This window comes from Netta rufina (assembly GCF_964035555.1).
Source record: "Netta rufina genome assembly, chromosome: 17".
In the NCBI taxonomy this organism is placed as follows: domain Eukaryota; kingdom Metazoa; phylum Chordata; class Aves; order Anseriformes; family Anatidae; genus Netta; species Netta rufina.
In genome coordinates, this window is record NC_140141.1 from 5,616,368 (window position 1) to 5,636,666 (window position 20,299).

The window sequence follows — 20,299 nt, forward strand, 5'->3', positions numbered from 1 at the left end:
GCTGAGGAATGGAGAGAAGGGGAGAAGCAATTACATCCTCACAGCAATGGAAGTCAGAATCAAGCTCTAACCGAATTCCTCATACATAACTGCAGATACGTGATGGAAAAGGCCCCTTCCAGTTAAAACGGGCTTTCCTGAAGCAAACACAGCAGCCTCAGGTAAAAATTGACGATGCTTATTATTTAATGGTTACCACTCTGTACAATAGGAAGAGAGAAATTTAGACAGTGCATGTGGAGTCAAGAGTTGTTGCTCCTTCCAGTTCTGCCATGTGCACCATACTACACAAGTGTTTTGAAATGCAACAATCTCTTAAGAAGGGCTACAATTTCAAATATGCAGCCAGAATGTTAACAGCAAGTAGTTGCCATAAGACAACATAGCCTGAAAAATTTATTTTACTGTCCTGGTGCTTGAGTCCCAAATTACCATGGTGATCACAACAGTGTGTTTAAAAATACCATTTTACACACCCATTTCTTATAGGCTAGTGATCCAGCTAGACTTTCAGTTCAGACAGGAGAGAATTATTAATGCCATACTCATTTCAGGAGCCCCTTGGTGACTTCTTTCAGCAAATAAAAACACATAAAGAGCTGAACACCCCTGTGAATTCTTTCCAATTCAGTGGCAGGTGCCTCTGATTTTCCACTGACATGCTGCAAATGAATGATTAAATGAAAGTAAATTCCACCGAGCTAAACAGTGGAAAGAGACACCAACACCACAGGGACTGAAAAAACAGACATGCTGCAACAATGAGAAGAGGTGACTGAGAACTCTACCCAGTTAAAAAGACAGCACCTCTTTTTGTAATGGAACATTACCTTTTTGCAAGGGCCAGAAAGTTATCACCTCAATTAAAACTGGTTTAGAAAAGAAAACAAAAGACTCAGGACATCATAGTTTTTATCTGATCTAGGTAACTTACTTAGCATCAAGGAATACCCAGAGAAATAAGCTATGGTTCTTAAATCACTAAGTTGTTTGACTTCAGAAGAAGAATGTAGTTGAGCTGGGGAATTAAAAAACAAATCTAACCCAGACTTAATTAAATAGACCCAAATCCAGTGATGGAATGAGCTGTGTTGTGAGATTTGACTTGTGTATACATTTTACCTTCATTCAGTTCATGAGATACGATTAGGCTTGCCCATAAATTTCTATATGAAAGCTCTCTACATAGAGCTTGGTTTGAATTCTAATCTATGGAGTTCTTCCACCCCTTCAGTTCATTGAGAACAGCACACAGCAGAGACTCTCCTAAATGCTTAAGATACTAAATTACTAGACACCTTCTTTAGCATCACCACTTGTTATTGGTATGTTGCCAAGATCCATGACTGAGTAACATGTAGCAAGAAAAAGTATCAAGTGTTGGAGCAACTACCCAGCAGACACAACTGCCTCAACCAGACAAAAGACAGAAAATTTTTTTCAACACAACAGCAATGGCTGGAAAACCCACATTCCCTGTTCTCTGTCAGACCCAGGACCATCATGAATTTGTGTACAGTTGAGTAAAAGATCTCTTGCTTACTTTGATGTGTTTGACCATTGTCTTGCTTCTCTAATTCTGCCACTTCAGGAGTAACAAAACTCAATTGCAATCACGTTCTCTTCCAGCATTTTGAAATAAAAGTTCACATCATTTTCTTTCCCTAGTGAGTGTTTTGTAATATTTCCTCCTAAGAAGTTTTATAACCTAGAGACTTGTGCATAAAGGTGCCACTGTGCTTTAGAGCTCCACCCTGGGCAACAGTTTTTCCTTAGTCCTTGAATTTGATCCAAAGGGAACTTTCAGTACCACCTTGAAGCCAACAATGGTACACAAGAGCCAAGAGGGACTTCAATTTTTCCATCTAGAGAAACAAACATTTCTTTCCCTTCAACAAGCCAGACTTACCCTCAAAATAACTTTCAGAGGAATGTTTTCAAGAATATTCCCTCTATGGAGGAATCCAACCCATTGTGACTGACGGATATACGCACAAAGCCAGTGATGAAATGATGATACTGTTTACTCTGCTGAGAGCAGTCCCAGACATTTTAAGTTTTGTTTCTTCCTCAGTTATGATAACCTATTGATTACTCCAACTTTCCTTTTTATAAATACCCTTCTGTTCTACTCCCATCTTTGCAAGTTAGCACACCCTCAGTGGCCAATTCAACTCAAGACAAAGTCATCTTCAACAATCTACTATACAAGAGATGGATTTTTAAACTTCCATTTTTTCAGGCCTTAAAACCACTGTTCTCCAGATTAGTGGTTAAAACAATGATTTATTGCTCTCACATCATCAGATTTAAATGCAATGGTTGTTCTCTGCTAACAAACTAGTGTCAATGGTAGACTAGATTAAATCAAATGAAAATGTCTCCATTTTATTGCTTCTGCCATAAAATTAGTTGGCTTAAGACAGCAGTCAGAGTGAGTAGTAGGAAGAAACAACAGCTACTGCAACTGATTTTGTTATGGCTCAAGAACTAGAGCAGTTACTATCAACCATAATTTCATCTAAATACTAAAGCATAAAAGTCTGAGGATAGACATACACACTCCACTAGATCAAGGAGGAAGAAAAAATAAAAGCTAGTATTGCCCACTATTCAGCCCAGGAATATTTTCAGTTCTTATATAAAAGTTTTACGGTAGCAAATAAGTGAATATTTGCAAACTAAGTTTGCTCAGAAGTCTTTTACTTCTGAAAGAAGAGGCTTTTACTTTCACAAGAACAGAATGAAATTATCTTCCAAAAATATTTCAGTTCTAAAACTGCAAACAGTTTATCATCTTTATTTTGGTATTAGGCTGTTTCACTTTCTTGCCTTCTTTTATTACCAAATTACCAAAATTTATTTTCTACATCCACTTATATATCATTCAGTGATGGAGAGTCTGACAATTTTTTTCTTATACTTTTCCTATCAGTTTTTCAGTGCAGACTAACTGTGCTCTTGCTTTGACTTGGAAAAATAACCACAGCTGAACAGATTTTGCTTGGATGTGTGTAAAGTGATGGACCTGCCAAGAAAACAATGCTAATTTGGACTATTACCAGTCAGCAATGACATACTGGTGTCACAACAGCTGTATCAATTCAATCATCAGATTGGTGCACAGTAGCAGTTAAAAAGTGAAAGGTGAGTGTTAAGAACTATTAAGCAGAAGAGAGAACAAGCAACATGATTATGCTCTTGATAACACTTGTGCACCTGCATCTTGAATACTGCATACAGTTTTTATTCTCGCCTGCCTGAAAATGATTTAGAGAGGTACAACAACAGTAATCAAGACACAGAACAGCTGCTGTAAAAGCAAAAAATCAGCTGTGACTCTTCAGACAGGAAAAAGTCGACTGTGGGGAATACAAGAGAGGTTTACAAAATGAGTACACAAGGGAAATGTGAAAGGACCATACAGCATCAAAATAGGCCAACAATTGGGAAGTTGAGAAAAATATTAACGATTCAAATGTTTTCACACAACATCTAGCTACGTGTAGCTACCGATCTGCTCACTACACAATATTGCTCAGGATAAAATTTTACAAGGATTCAGGAGGAAGTTATCCAGATTTGCAGATAACTACTGACAGGTACCAAATGCACAAAAAACATATCTGGTTCAGGATGTCCTTGAGTGCAAGGGCTGGGAGAGTACTTGTGTTTGCATGTGGAAGGAAGCATCGTATGGAATTGCTTTGTTTCTATACTCTTTCCTAGCACCTGCTTTTGACATTAGAGGTCAAAATACTGATTAAATGGCCCTCAGGTCTCCCCCCGTGGTTATTTTTGTGTTCAAGTTGGTATAAACCCAGAACTCCATTCATACAAAAAAGCTGTAATACTTGCTCTTGTTTTTCTTAAGAAGAATAAAGGAAGTAAGAATTAATTTTTACCACTATACAACCTTGATGTTGTTAAGTACAAGTCTGTTAAGTCACTACAGTTCTTCTGGGGAAAGAGATTCACTTCAACTCTAATCATGAAGTCCTTACTATGCAATTTCAATTATGTCTAAACTTATCACCCCAGAAAGAAAACGATCACGAAGCACTGTGCCGGAATGGCATGATTTAGTCAGCTTGTTCAGCTGCTTCAGTACTTTGGTATGCAAGAATGCTTGTTACTTTATTTTCTTAAAAAGAAAAGAAATCTTAAAGAATTTTCGTTTATTTTGTACTTTCGTTGTTCTGTAAAACAGTAGGAGAAACAGAAGTAATTAAATGAGACTATTTAGTTTGCTGTAGCACTACAGCAAACAAATACACTGGAGGAAAAAGAGTTACTGCAGCTTAAATATAATCCTTAGGGAATGTTTCTATTTGCATTCAGACATTGCTAGAGGAATGTCACCATACATCTAAGAGGGTAAGCCGATTTCTTCGTACTCTATTTCTCTTAAAATGACATGTTAGAACCACACTTTCTGTTTGGGCAAATAAATCAAACCCATGATAATCTCTTCATGAACAATGTCAAGAGTTCTTGGCTTGGAGTCTCTGCCCAACACTTAACTGTAAGAGGAGCCCGATTTGCTAGCCTACACAGTTTCAATGAGCCACTCAAGCCACCGATTTACTGCTCTTGCACTGAGCTACTTATATATCTACACACTGGGGACTGCACAAGTTTGGATCTTTCTGTACAACATTTCTCCAAGTAAATAGTATTAATGTATCCATCTACAAATTCTATAGAATAAAATAAACTATATAGGAAGTATCTGATACTATTTCAGATATTCTAAAGTGTTCACATTAGAAGTTCTATCTATTGGCAGAAACATTTAGATTCTCATACAGATGTAAGAACTTTCTTTTAAATATAGTATTTAGGATCACTGATTGATTTTGGGCCACAGTTGATAGCTTTAGGATCAGTTCAACAGCTGATCAATTCTAAAATTTGCTAAAGCATTCTTGGCAACTCCTGTAGATGTTAGTAGAGTTAGAACCTCTAGGAAAAAAAAAAAAAAAAAAAAAAAAAAAGAAAGCTTATTCTCCATTTAAAGTATCCACAACCCACAACTTGATGTACTAACACATCTATCTGGAGGTCAAAGAACCAGCCAGTAAAGCAATTAACAACACATCCCAGCACAAAAAAATAGCTCCCCTTTCTCATCCTCCCAGCAGAACGCAATATGCTTATCCTGAAGGAACAATTTGCCTGTGAATTTGTCCATTTTAAGATGTGATAGTCACCTACTAACACAGATACATACATGCACATACACACTCAACTTTTCTTTAATGCAAGGCAAGATCTGCAATTATCAGAATAGCAAGAAAATGCAGTAGCAGTAGAAATCAAACATACCCTGACAGGGAAATGGAGTAGAAAACAAAGGGTTGGGCGAACACAACAGCAAATGAGAATTAGTGAGGTGAGACGAAGGGATTCACGCAGAGCTTCTAATGAGGATGAAGCAAAAACAGTAGAAACAAAACCTCAAAGAAAATAATGGTAATGATTTGCCAAGATACCCACCAGTCGCAAGACTATGCCATGTATTGAACACAGCACTAAATCTAAGAAAGCACAACTTTTTTAGTCACCATAGTTTGGCACAGGGATTTTATTGCTCAGATAAAATGACAGCATTAAAAAATGCTTTTGTTTGAATAAAATATATAGATTAATTAGTTTTCCATTGGCTACATCTAAACACATTTAATATTAAATTAACTTGTATTAAAAGTCTGTACAAAGTATGACGCAATGATACATAACCTTTACATATCCATTACAGTACACTGAAACTATTAAAGTAATTCATAATTCCAGCAAACGTGGCAAGACAAAAAGAATTTTGAACATACACATATACATACCCACCCCATATGAAACAGGATAAGTCTAAAAAGCAATAAAATTTCATATGATCAGAATGAAATTAAGTTTCTGTTATAGAAATGGATAGATCTAGTCTGTCAGTATTTACAATGCTATAGTCCGCGCACAATTATCATATTATTGTTGATTCCTTTCTGGAAAATTATTCCCAAAGCCAATATTCAAGTGACAATACAGTATCACAATGCATGACAAAGTTTTACTGATATCGGTACTCCATAGTTTTTGTTTTAACCTGGTACTTGACAGTTTCTTAGTACTTAGATTTTAAAAGCCCTAAAATTCATGAAACCTGCATCACAAAGCAGTTACCTCAACTAAAGTACAAGACCTCAACCTGATAGTATTAAAAAAGACTTTCAATACTCTAGAAGTCCAAGGGGAGTTTTCAACAAGTTTCTTATAAAAAAAGATAAATTAAAAGCATTCAAGAAATTTTTAAAAGAATATTTGAACGGCAATACAATACAAAAATAAATACAGAACTTCAAAACCTATTTTTTGTGATTAAGCAATATCTAAACATCACATCTACTAATAAAAGCAGGTTTGACAAACAGAAACTCAATTCACAAACACACCTAAGTTGACACGTCTTGCCATTACAAGGATTAGGTTTTTACAAAGAAGCAGTATTAAATATCTGTGTGCTCAGATTAAAATCCTCTTAACCTCCTAAGAAACATAAAAACAACAGTCCTGTTGTCTGCACATTTAAGAAAAAAAACGAGATGAACATCACAACTGCAGCACCATGAACTTTGGAACATTTGAAATAATTTCAGAGCATCTGATCCTCAGCTTCCAGCACGAGGAGCCAAAAAGCATCACTGCATGACGAGGACAGAAGACGATATGAAATGATCCATAGAGTACAAACAAAGAAACAAACAGATGTAGAAATCCTGGAAGCCAAGAATGGCTATGATGTCTAACGAACAGCTGCAGTTATTGACCCACTGTTTTGAACTTCTGAATGAACAGAAGAGGAAAAATTGTAGCTTCAATACTCATTGAAAAAAGGTAAGTCATTTTGTCATTTGCCTAGGCCTATCTACATTTACAGACTCTTGTCAAAGCCTTCACCTTACTGCTTTGTTTTGTATGCATGGTATAAAGATAACATTGTGAGACTTTGTTTCATTATTGTGAGACAATGTTCTAAAGATAACATTGTGAGATTACCTCACGTGTGAATACTAAAAAGATCAAATCTTCATCTAGGCATAAAAGAACCAGGAGTTACTTTAGATACTTTCAGGCAGTCTCACATGTTGTTCTGAACAAACATTACAAAATGATTTAGTTTAGCTTCTTCTCTGGGAGAAAGCAAGCTATCCCCACGGATGACTGAGATAAATATGCACACACAAACAGAAACCAATGAAAATACGTCATCATCGTAAAGCAGTCCATATTTGAAGACAGCTGCAACAATTGTAGTGTCTCATTAGATCTACAGTAAAGCTTGTCTTACCCTAAAGTAGCTTTAAAGCAGACTTCGAATTACTGGGAAGCAAATAGTCACAACTAAGGTCTTAAATGCCTATCTTTATTCCAGATAAAAACTACACACTAACATAAAACTGAACACTGTAGAAGTAAAAATAAGTAAATAAATGCACATTCTACATTAACCTCAAAATAAGAATTGTATTCTTATGGCCAAGATTCCACCCTGAGCTCAAACAAGTTACCATAATTAAAAGTCAGTGACAGACTATCAATCACAATTAACTAATATGCTCATCTCCTCTCACAACAAAAAGAGCTGGTCCTTCTCCAGCTGAAGTTAAAAAGCCACAGAAAGTTAATAATAATGAAGAAAAGCTTTGTTATAAAGCTTCATGACGAAACATAATTAAATGTCTGAAGGAAAAAAATTACTCTGTTCATACATTGTCTGCCTCCTCACAAGAGGATAAACAATTGCCTTTGTAAGAAACTTTTTTCTCCTTTTCTCTCTCTCTATATTTTTCATTGGAAGTTGGTGCATTATTCTACAGATAATACATGAATGTCATTTGGTTACTAACTTGAACTGCGATTGAATTCTGAATTCATCCTTTTTATACTATCTTACCGTTATGACAGGAGAGAAATGAGTGCATCCAGAAATTTGCTCCGATCTTCTGTTTTCAATTCAATTACTAAAACATGAAATACTTATTAGAAGATCCAATAACAGAAAGATACTTCAGGTATCATGCTTGACAAATACTAATTCCAAGTATACTTATTTATAGTCCAATCCAACTTCAAGAAGGAAAAAGAAACTATTTGGACAAAAAGCAAAGTGCATTGTTTACTTCGCTCTTAGATTTCACAGAATCACAGAATCAGCAAAATCTGATCTCTAGGTGGCCATGACATACATAATATAGCCACCACATGTCTGAAACCTAGGAGTGTTGGGGGGTGCGTTTCTTTGTTATGTTCAACATGCATACACTATCAAAGCACATCGAATTAAACTGTGCTTCTCTTGTAAGCACGTACAAAGGTAGGAAAATCTCATTGCATAAGTATCTCACTTTTCAAACACTTGATAAAGAATTTGCCTAATAACATCAATATCATGCCTGGTTTGGCTGCTACATATAAAAACCCTCAGATAACCTCAGAGATTAACTGAAGTGCACATTTTAAAATCATTACTGTGCAAAATTTACATTGTCTCAAAAAGATTCAAACACCTCTGCTATGTAGCTTATACCTTTTGCACGATACCACTTACAAAGGCTGCTGAACTAATACGCAGTTTGTGTTTATACTAGACTCGGGAACAGCATGTAATATAGATGCAAAAATTAAACACATATAAGACATACACAAATGAGTATATTGTCTATACTCATTATGCTTTACGGAGGCTGCGTAAACACTGACCCCTAAAGGACTATGTTGTGAGTGAAATAAGTGAAATAAAATACAGTATTACTCACTTGACATGTCAAAATGGTTATGTAAAGTCCTCGAGTTGGTACTTTCTGCAGCTTTCTCAAAAGCTCTTCCAAAAAAGCTAAAGATGAACAGAAACATGAGTTAATCATATATTGGAAGGTACCACTCATTAAGAGACTAGATATTTCTTAAGTACTTCATTCAAGGAAAAGATACTTTCCCTCCCAATATGTATTTTCTGAAGTACATACAATTGCCTACAAGCACATGGCATTTACAGAGGATGCACGATGGCCATTTGTTTTAAGCACTGCATACAAGAATCAAATAAGACCATCCTTCCTAACTTAGTATTAACTATTAAATTAAAACTGAAGTCTTCTCTCATAACTACTCAGCTCTTTTGTAAAATGTGACAGATACTGTGAAAAGTCAGGACTTAGCTATTAAGAGTTAACTAACTTCATTTTCACAGGAAAATAAATATTAAAATGAGTATTACAGAAAAAGGACATTAACATGCAGAAGCATGGAACTTTTTCTTGCTGAGAGCTAAAAACATCTAGATTTTTTTTATGTCTCATGTATTCAACATACGCTTCACTTGAGTAAGAGGAAAATCTTAACATTGTAGGGTTTAAGAAATGAAGTCATAGGACATATAGAGAATTCCCTTTCTTTTTTAAGACAAAGAAATAAGTAGTTAAGATGGAGGAAAAAATGTACAAGGAAGCTAGAAAACACCTATATCCTCCCTCAAAGCATCTCACTTATACAATATGCAAAAGCACATTTTTAAGAAAGATACAGTTCAAGTCAATATATACAGCAAGCACAGGAAACATTCAATTGTTTCAGAGAAAGCAAAAGTCTATGGATAACCTTTAGTCAGAACTTTCAAACAAGATCCTTACTTCTTTTTATCAGAACTTTCTGTCTCTGGAGGAATCCCCACCATGATCACAGTTCCCTGTTCAACATCCATTGGTGCAGCCATTATCAGAGGCAGCAGTTTACAGCGCTTGTTTTTTGTCTGGAAGACAGAAAGTCCCTTTGTCAGACCAAACTCAGGAAAAAATTTAGTTTCAGCTTAATATGTGAGATAGTAATACTAATATTCACCTAGGGACACAACTATAATGCATTTGAACAGAAAGTGATTTATTTGTCTAATCTCCTAGTTTTCTTTTTTCTTACTTTAAGGACAAACATGTCAATTCTCCAATCTTGCATTCCATTTGAGCACAGACATGATATAGAGAGACAAGATAAAATTTACAGTGAAGAAAAAAACTCTTTAAACACCACCACCATCTTAAAAACTTGGACAGGGTGTAATTTTTAGCAATAGCTGTTTTACATTGAAATTAGAATTTTCATTGAAATTACTCTAGAAATCATTATCCCTGCCCTATTTTTTTTATATCACTAAGCTGTAACTTTTAACAAATTTTGTAATTTAAGTAAATCCAAAAATACTTATGAAGATGTTGACATTTTTAGATGCTTTAGAAGTTTGTTTGAAGCGTTCTGTTCTCAAGACAGATGTTTCACAGTGAGTTTTAAATGCTGTTCCGCTCCTAGCAGCGGACTAGTTTACTCAGCATGTCAAACTCCCAAAACAAGCAGATGCAATCTGACAAGGCTGGACCGCCATAAGTTTCATTTAGAAATTAGTAAATGCTCACTGTGAAGAGAAGTTATTAGAACTTTGTTCTTTAAAATCTAATTTATGTCACTAATAGTTTAGAAGATAGATGCAATTTAATTTCAATTACATTAGCTGTCAAGATCAGTTTTTATACGGACACAAATCTTTAGATAAAAATTACCAGTCCTGCAATGCTGCTTTTGTGTGTGTGGCAGGCTAACTTTTTGAAGTACATGTTTTGTGATAACGTCCCTTCAAATTTACAAAATTACATGAAAAATTTATATTTCAAGCTTATTGGTATTGAAAGCTTTCTACTGTTAGGAAGTTTTCCAGGCAGGTATCTTTCCTAGAACAGCATTCAAAAAGATGCTAAAATTATGCAGTAAAACTTTCAATTAAGATTTTATGAAAACATTTTTAATAAATCAACTGCACGTATCCAACAGAACAATAACCATTACACAGGCCAAAGGTTAGAAGCTTCTGATTTACTTACAGAGCAAACAAAAGATTTGAGCAAGTATTTACTGAGCAGGCACAGAGACACTGGTTTGGAAAACAACCTCACATCTGGTGTTCCCTAGAAAAAGAATTATTTCAGTTATAATGCAAGATGATTCTTCCACTTATTCCTTTAATAGCTACTGACATGTCTAGAAGTTTTGTGTTGCTCAAAGAACACTAACAAAAATCATTACAATGTAGGAGTTTGACATCACCCATTGGAGTTTGATATTAAGCCCTCTCCTTTGAGAGAACAGATCCTTCCTTTGTGATTTTCAGAGTATAATAATAATATTGAGCCAACAGAGTACAGTACAGTACAGATAAATGGATTCTTTATGAATTTTTGATCAAGTCATATATATTGGGCCAAGCAGTTAGGAAAACAGTTATTTAAAAATGAGACAGCCAAACACAACACTCAAATATGAGACTGCTAAAAAAAATAGAATTCTGACCTCCATGAGTGAGCAGTAGAGAAAAGGCCCTTGAGAAATCACGAGGTTGGTGCAAATACAGCTTGCTACTGTCTGCTGAATGGCTCGTAACTGCTTTTTGGCTAGGTCCAGTCCTTGGTGCAGTTTGTCCAGGTTACCCCTGCAACAGAGGAAAGTAAAATAAACATTTTATATATAAAGATGCAGCTTTTCCACAAATCAGCAAGACACCTTTAAACACTATCCATGTGGATATTTTCTTCATTTTTTCTTTAGTGAGGCATCAATGCATCTATTAGATATTTAACCCACATCCTCTAAACAAAATTAGAGGAGAATGAAGATACATTTTTAGTACCTGGAGAGACTGTCCAAAGCTTTAATGAAGTTAGTTGTTTCGGGCCCTTCTTTCTCTATACTCTCCATGAGAGAAGCTGTTGCATAAACTATATCACTTGCTAAGAACTTGTTCTTAAAGCCAAAGTGAATGCTGAAGGTCTGAACTCTTAAATCCTTCATTCTGCAAAACGACAAAGCCAGCAAACATTATTAGCAACATTAGTAACATTGATCAGCTACCTCCTCAGTATGCTGACCTTAAGAACATGAAGACAAATCGTATCTCAGCAGTCACAACAAGCTTATTACTTTGTCAATCTAAACCCCTGTTTTCTAAAAGATGTTACATCCTCTTCATATAAAATCACTTAAACTTAATTGAAAAGCATTTTCAGATAAAACATTTGTATTTAAAACAATTTACCCAAACTTGCTTGCAGATTCTTCAATCATTTCCTTAAGATTTTCTTTCAAAGAAATGTCCATGGAATTAAACTTCTGTTTCACTTGCTTCAAAGGCAAACTAAAAACAGAAGGAAAAAATACATTGTTAGGTAAGCCAGAAGAAACAGATACATATCCTGCCTACTCTTCATAAGATGTTAGTTAATATCAGATACTTTAACAAGTGAAGCCTGACTAAGCTTGTTTGCATTCTTTTTTCTTTAGTCATTAAGGAACAGATGTGAGAAAGCCTGTTACGTACAAATCCACTACTCAGTAAAGGCATATAGCTGAAGTATTCCTCATACAGCAACACCCAAATTGCACAATTCAACTTGAAGAGACTCCACAACCTACTGAGAGCCCTACAATCATATTTAAAAACCAATATATCGAGTACTTGTAAACTTAAAGATCTTTGCTATAGTCTGAATATTTGTATATAATTCAGTGAAAAATGATCCATTAATTGAGAACCAGATTTTTAAAACTCACCCCATGTCAGCCAAGAACTCCTGTAGCCTCTTCTGCCCTTGTACAGACCAAAGCTTAAGGTTAGCAGAGGTATACGAAGTATTACAGAGACTTTCATACAGAGACCAGTGCTGATAAAGTGCCAGGCGGAGACTTATCAGGAATTATAGAAAATAATTGTAAACATAAATGTCCTTTAAAGTTACAAATAGTTACCAAACTCCCTAACTGGTAGGTGTCTTAAATTGTCCTTATTTATTGTATATACCCATATTCCATAAGAAAGTTAAGATGTAGGTGTGCATGAAACCCCAAGACAAGGGACACTGACACATAACTAAATCTGAAGGGTTAAGCTGAAATAAAGCCACATGAGATATTGAAAGAGAGACCTATGTTCAACAAGCCATTCAAAATTTCCATTTCTTTTAATTCTGTTGTGAGTAGCAGAGAAGCTTGGGATTTTTTTTTCCTAGACAAAAACTCATTTGGGGTTCATCAAATGGCTAGAGTTTGTTTTTCCAGATCTTAGGCAAGGATACTCATATTCAAATGCTATTCGCATGCAGTCAATTGACAGAGAATTTTCTTCATCCTCATTGCGGTGGTTATGGCGAGACACGTGACGCTGCAGAATTCCAATATCAGTCACATACTTCATTCTTTAACAAAAAGAAATTTGTCACTTAAGTATCTTCCTATGTATTTTTCTACTTGATTATGACAACATAAAAATGCTTCCTAGAGATTACACATTGGCCAACCAGCAGCAAAAAAAACTGCAGATACATCTTAATAACAACAATAAAATTACTCATTAATGTTCTTTCAATATTCAGCCATATACCCAGGCAATTAAAACTAAAATAAAACCAGCCCAAAGAGACAAACAGACCAGTGAAATTAGTTACTTATTACATTTATGTCTTTAGAGAGATCAGTATATAAGTAACAATAGAAAACCAGGATTAAGATCTACATGTATACTATGAGAATTCTGCTGGTATCTAGTATGAGATAAAAGGGGGGTGAATGAAAAAACTTGAAACTTTTCAAGCAAAATTAGAAAGGAAGCTGGAACGTACATTTTTTCCTCTTTAATAAAACGATTGTATAAATTCTTGACTATATCAAGCTCATATTTAAGTAAGCTGCTACTAAACACCATTTCTTCCAATATAAGAAATGATTGTTTTATAATTTTGTGAACAGTTTAAAAACTCTAAATATTAGGAAAAGAAAACACAGTTTTGATAATGCATTTCCTGTTTTTAAAATACATCAGATCACATGTAATCATTAAGATATTTAATACCCTTGTTTATTAATTATCATGTGTAATATTAAATTCCCATGTTTCCTGATCACTATTAATTGCTTATTAATAATTGCTAATTAAGGTACTCAAAAAAAAAAAAAAAAAGGAAAAAGCTTTCTTACTGAGTGATTTTATCTTGGACCCATTGATCTGTTAGGCCAACAATAGCCCACCTAAAATTAGGGGTGGGGGTGGTAGGGAGAAAAAAAAAAAAAAAAAAGAAGTTAAAGAAATATTACAGTAATATATATATATATTACACTTAAATCTGTTAGTATGTAACAGAGCAGGTCAGGAGAACGATTCACCAACTCCACATGGAAGTTAGTAACAAAGTTATATATATATTTCTTCTTTAACAGACATACACATAGTAGTTTCATCCTCTTGTTCACACCCAACCTGTGTTGGTTGCTTGTAATTAATTCATGCAGGTTTGTCCTCCAATTTATGACATACACTCACTGAGGAAGCTCATACTGAAAGCAAACAGTTTGGGGAAAACTTGCCTCTTTTTACTGTTAAACAAAGCTAGTAGTCTTTATAAAAATTGAAATGGCAACCTACCACAACATGTCATTCAAGTCTTTAGACATCATCCATGCCAGATCAAACATCACCATTGCAGACTACACAAAAAGAAAGCAAAAAGAGAGGATAGATGAACACAAAGCTCTCACTTCATTATGCAAATAGAAGACCATTAAATTTGCCAAGTAGCAGCATTCTACTAAAGAAAGTCACACTTAAGTGTGGTAACCTGCCGCTGTCTTACTTTAAGATACTAAGCAGAGTGAGTAATATCTTGTATAGCTCTGTAAATCTTCATTGTGAATAAAGCAACACTTTAAATATAAAAGTAATCAGACAAGAGGTTAGACGACAGAAAGAGCAGTTTGGCGTCCTATTTCATATGTTTGAGATATCCTGACACTTTGAAAACTTAGAAAGACAAACAAGTTCCCCCCATCTTTAAGTCTTTTTGCAAAAAGTATTTTGTGTATGGATAGATACTTTTATCAAGATTAAAATCAAAAAAGACACTCTCAACTTTTTTAAAAATATATATCAGCATTAAAAATATCAAACAAAAACATTAATAATCCTGGTTTACCTCTTTTTCTCCACTATTAACATTGTATTGTCAACTGTGTCAGAATGGCTAGTCTCCCAATCAACAAAGTACTTCAAAACAAGTACTGTTTATAAGACATATCTAATTTATTAATAGTAAAACTGGATGCACACAACCAGAAAACATTAAACTGCTAAGTCAAACTACTTGCAAATATATGACGTATCTTATCAAACACAGTACTACTACATATAAATGGTATTAGACAATTCTAACATCAGTTATTATCTAATTACCTTTATGGTAGCACCTTGTGTTTTTATGGCAATTGAAACATTTATACTTACTGAGGTCCCATGGTATTCATACTGTTCGTAATCAAAAAGAATTTCACGTCTAAAAGAAGAAGAAAAAACATTCAATCAAGTAGCATCCAATTCAAAGTATAAAATATTATTTTTCAATTCCAAGTTTAATTTCATTTTAGCACTGAGAAAAAAAAAAAACCTTGGGTTAAACATTTTTTTTTCCTGCAAAGCAGTTTTCTAACTTGAAGAAAACTTTCTAACTTTCTAAATTTTTCTAACAATGTGGAAGCCACACTGAACTGTAGAAAAAAATAAAAAAAGAATAGCTTGTGAAACCCTTGATTCCTCATACTCCATTTTATCACTTGTTCCTGTTCATTCCAAATGAAAAGACTGGAATTACAAAGAAAGATATCTGTACAAATTTTACCCCAAGATAGATGCGATAATACTATGATTACTTAGTAGTGAAGCACCGAACCTCTTGCTACTCAATTTATAAATGATTATTTACAATTATTATCCATTTAAAAGTTTTACTTTTAATATATTTAATATCTCCTTCCATTTGCTGAAGAAAATTAGAACTAAATTAGAACTAGAACTAAAGCATCTTGCAAATCAGGCACCATAGTATCAAGATTTATATCAAAGAAAAAGATAAAGAAAAAAAATATATGCAACATGAAAAAAGTCAAACACACCTGCGTGCCTCCCATTCTCTTCTTTGGCGTCTTTTCATTGTTCTCTCAATTACCTCCTGCAAATTAAGTTAGATGTTAAAAGGCTAGAAAAAAAAATACGAAGTTAGCAACTTTCCAGGTAGATTAATAACTAAATCCTCACTAACAAGACCTAAAAGAATTATTCCTATTAATGATATCTAGCAGGAAAAGGCTCAGTAAACAGCATTTTCAATATTAACGCTGCATCTTACCAGTTTCTAACATAAAAGTGACACTGATAAAAAATAAAAATGAAATAATTAATCAAACTCAGAATAAAGTCACTCGCTGTATATTTAAGCTCTATAAACAGCAGCAGCATCCTGAAAAAAATCTAAGTATCTTTCTGAAATACTTAATAGATTCAAACGTATTTATGGATTTGACTTCAGTTTTCTGGCACTTGTTTTTTCTTATTAAATACTTTTTCTAGACGAGTAGGAAAAATATACTATGTTAATAGAAAAATATTAATATATCTATAAATTTTGAGGATGTCTTTACATTTAATGGAGTCAATGTTGCTAGTCTCATGCCTTTGCTACCTAGAACAATATAAATTGAAAATCCGCTACAAACAACACATAACGAATTTATACATAAATATACTTCATTTAATTTATTGCTAAAAGGACAAACATAATATATTTCTAAATTATTTGTGATCTGTCTTCTAAAATTATTATTTAAAATTAAATAAATTAAATAAATAAATAAAAATAAAATGAATAGCTAGATAGGTTGTTTTGCTAGACTAAGAAGCCCAGAGCACGTAATCAGAGATAGATTACTTCAGTTTACCAATTACACAAAGACAGTATTATGTATAAACAGCTTCAAGTTCAGGTTAGGTTTGTTTTCATAAGGAGAAAATATTTCTGTGCAGTTTAGATAAACATTCTAAGCAAGTGAAACTCTAGTAGTCATAATAGATTACCTTCTAATCTTACACAATTTTTTAAGTTTTAAAAATCAAAAGTCATGATTTAACCTCCTGTAAGTACATGTAATAACTTATTTTATTTCTTTTCAAAATGAAGGAGAAGAAACAAACCTCTTCAAAACGTCTACGCTTATCTGAAGGTTCTGACCCATCACTTTCAGCCTCTGACTCCTCTTCTTCTTCCTCTTCATCTCTGAAGATATCATCATAAGCAGGAACATCAAGATCATCATCTGGTTTAACTAACAGCTTAATCTAGTGAGCAAAAAAAAAGTGTTTTAAAGTAAAGTACCTTATTCAGTGATTAGAAAATATTTCAAATGACAAACGGGAAAGCTTCAGATACTTAAGAAGAGAAACTAAAAATTTATTTTGGCTGTTATTCATTGTTTTTATTAAAAAACAGTATTTGTGTTTTATCAAGACCATGTTTATTTATGCCTCATAGGATTAAGATCGGTATTCTTTATCAGTACGATTATAGTTAGAGCATTACTGAATTATTTGTGGTTGGTTAAAGCCATGCTTTCAAATACTTTGAGCTCAGATTGCTCAGATTGTAGCTGTTGCTAGATACTGAGAAATAATAAATGTTACACTGTAGAGAATGCTTATCTTCCAATTTCTAGCAGTTTGTTTTGTAGCAATAGGTTTAAGTTGATGTTTATTGCTGACAGCTATCACTCTACTTATAGTTTTCTGTAACTGAAAAGAGTATTTTTTTTCTGATAGTGAACATTATTACTGGACATATCCATTAGCAGTGCATCCTGACCTACTGCTAGCGCTGTAAAAGGTGCTGCAAAACACAGGGAAGTGTTCAGACACCCACACACAACAGGAAACATGCCAACAGTTTTATTACACAAGCTGTAAAAAAAGAACAGTTTACCTGTGTCTCATTGTAAACATTCACAACATTGATAGGTCTGTGGCTGTCGCAAACGAAAAAAAAAGTGTCTTCTTCAGGCTGCAAGATCTCCAACAGGTCAACATTGGCACCACAATTAATAAGAACAAAATATTTGAACTGCAAACAGAAGTAACAAAAAAAAAAGAAAGAACTTTTCATTTCAATTAGCAGTAAACAGAAGATAGAAAATACCTTTACAAAACTCCAAAGCACTCATCATTGCCAAAACCAATACTTACTCCCTGTTGTTTGATGCCTCAGAGAACAGAAGAAAAGTGTAAGGCAACATACCAAATTTATGATGGGATGTTGGACACCCAACCCCACCACTTCTCACATCTCAATGTGTGCACACTTAAGTTGAATCAACCAGAAACGAGTTGATGTTAAGGACTTGACAAATTTGTTACTGGTATATTAAAATTTAACCATTGTTTTGAGGCAACAAATAATAGTATTACTGACATTCTAAGTTGGGGAAAGGGAGGCAGTACACCCCTATATCAGATAAGCTGCAAACTTTTTTGTTTTGTTTTGTTTTATTTTTATTTTTTATTTTTTTTACCTGATCTTTATGCTCGAGAAAGGCAGTTTCAAGTTCTTGCCATCCAGACACTGGGACTAGCGTATATTGCACATGGTCACATTGAAATAAAGCCTAACATGGAGGAAAGAAAAAAAAAAAAGAAAAAAACAGCTGTTAGGTATGGTGGGGAAACAACATCTTCTACAACGCTCGGCTATGCTACAATTCTTTTTCATATAAATGTCTTCAAAATTTATGAAACAACGAATCTACACAAACTTCAGGAGTATGATTTGTGAGGTGTCCACGTTATGATTCATGAAGAAAATACTTCACTAGATTAGTTTCAACATTCACCCTTTTCCCAGTTCAAACCTACTGAACGGATCCCAGTATTGTTTTTTTCTTTCACCATTAGTCTACAAAGATAATGACATAGACTTACTTGGAGTATTTTACACGCACAAAGTGCATCAACGTCTGAAGCCACGAGAAGAAGAACACGCTGCAAAAATAATAGAAGAATAGTATTAACAACATAGCTGTCAAATCTAATGTGGTAGCATGTGAAACAGTCACTGTAAGAACAGAAAGAGAGAAATTTAAGGAGAGATCATTATAAGCTTAAAACAGGATTAATTCTCAACAGGCATTACATGCAAAATTAATTGCTTGGATCCCTATAAACATAAACAACTTCACTTTAAAGTGGTGAAATTACACCTAAAATATGTCAGCTGCTTTGTGGAAATGTACTTTTTCAGGTTCCTGTGAACAGTGTATAATTTTGAAGGTTCAGAGCTGGTCAGCCCTGCAACTACTTTCTTTACACACCTAGAATAGCGTAAGTTTTAGCATGTGATCTGAAACAGCTTTGATTAATGAAAGCCTGTAGGAAATCAGGACCAAAACAATTCCTGAAATAGCCTTGATTTAGGCTGAACAACTGATCTCCTGTTTGGGTTTTTGGCGATTTTTGTTTACAGCTGGGAAGGTGAGAGAAATACTTTCAGTTGCACAATCTTCACAGGCTGAGCACGAGAAGACTGACCAATAGAAGCTTTACCTTGAGGATACAGACCCATGGGGGAGAAAAACAAACCAAAACAAAGGCAAACTGAGGGTAAAAAATGAGAAGAGGCAAACAGCTTTAAGAAATACTTCATGGTAAGCCCCAAAGACAACACAAACGCAAGATTTAGGGTCCGGACAAGCAGCATCACAACTGTTAACGAGACATACGAGCAAACAAAAGCAGAGGCAGGGACATCTCGGCTACACGACAGACGGACACGAACACCCACAGCGCCCAGCCCGCCCTCGAAGCCCTCCCAGCGCCTCAGGGAGTCCGGAGCGAGCCCGGGGGCGCCTCAGCCCGAGCCGCCCCGCTCCGTGAGGCACCGGGCGCCGCCGCGGGGAACCCCTGAGGGGGCTGCCGCCGCCTGGAAGCCCCCGCGGGCCGTGGGGCAGCCCCTGAGGGCCGAGCAGCAGCGCCCGGGGGCCGCGGGCCGCACCTGGCTGACGATGCGCTCGTAGAAGTCTCGGCGGCAGTCGGACACGAACATGGCGGCGGCGGCGGCGGGGGAACGGCGGCAGCCGCGGGCCGCCCCCACTCAAAGTGGGCGCCAAAGCAGCGCCGCTCCCCCGTTGGGCTTCCCGCCGCGGCTGGTTGGCCAATAGGAAAGCGGGGATCTCCTCTTCTCAGCGCGGATTGGGCGAGGCGTCCGAACCGTTCGCGTTGCTCGCCAATGAGATTGGAGAAAAAGCGTCGCGACGTGCGCAGCCGGCCAATGACAGAAGGGGGTCAGCCGGAAGTACCGTGCCGCTTTTAGGTCGCCGCTGCCGCCATCTTTGTTGAGGGCAACATTTT

At 35.4% G+C, this 20,299-nt stretch overlaps 1 protein-coding gene across 2 annotated transcripts; it reads right to left on the reverse strand.

Annotated features, from left to right (window-relative positions):
- Nucleotides 1-7,950: 7,950 nt before the first annotated feature.
- CDC45 (cell division cycle 45) lies at nucleotides 7,951-19,994 on the reverse strand (the record flags this gene model as incomplete). 2 transcript variants are annotated; one of them, XM_084297497.1, is made up of 18 exons in its annotated part: nucleotides 7,951-8,015; nucleotides 8,811-8,887; nucleotides 9,684-9,802; nucleotides 10,920-11,003; nucleotides 11,386-11,524; nucleotides 11,723-11,884; nucleotides 12,128-12,226; nucleotides 12,643-12,774; nucleotides 13,164-13,283; nucleotides 14,062-14,112; nucleotides 14,507-14,568; nucleotides 15,362-15,410; nucleotides 16,027-16,082; nucleotides 17,102-17,245; nucleotides 17,883-18,020; nucleotides 18,469-18,561; nucleotides 18,875-18,934; nucleotides 19,944-19,994. In XM_084297497.1, the coding sequence occupies 18 exons, from the start codon at nucleotides 19,992-19,994 to the stop codon at nucleotides 7,951-7,953; spliced, it is 1,701 nt and encodes a 566-aa protein (XP_084153623.1). The 2 variants fall into 2 exon arrangements, with proteins under 2 accessions (XP_084153623.1, XP_084153624.1); XM_084297498.1 differs by lacking the exon at nucleotides 17,883-18,020.
- Between the last annotated feature and the right edge of the window lie 305 nt (nucleotides 19,995-20,299).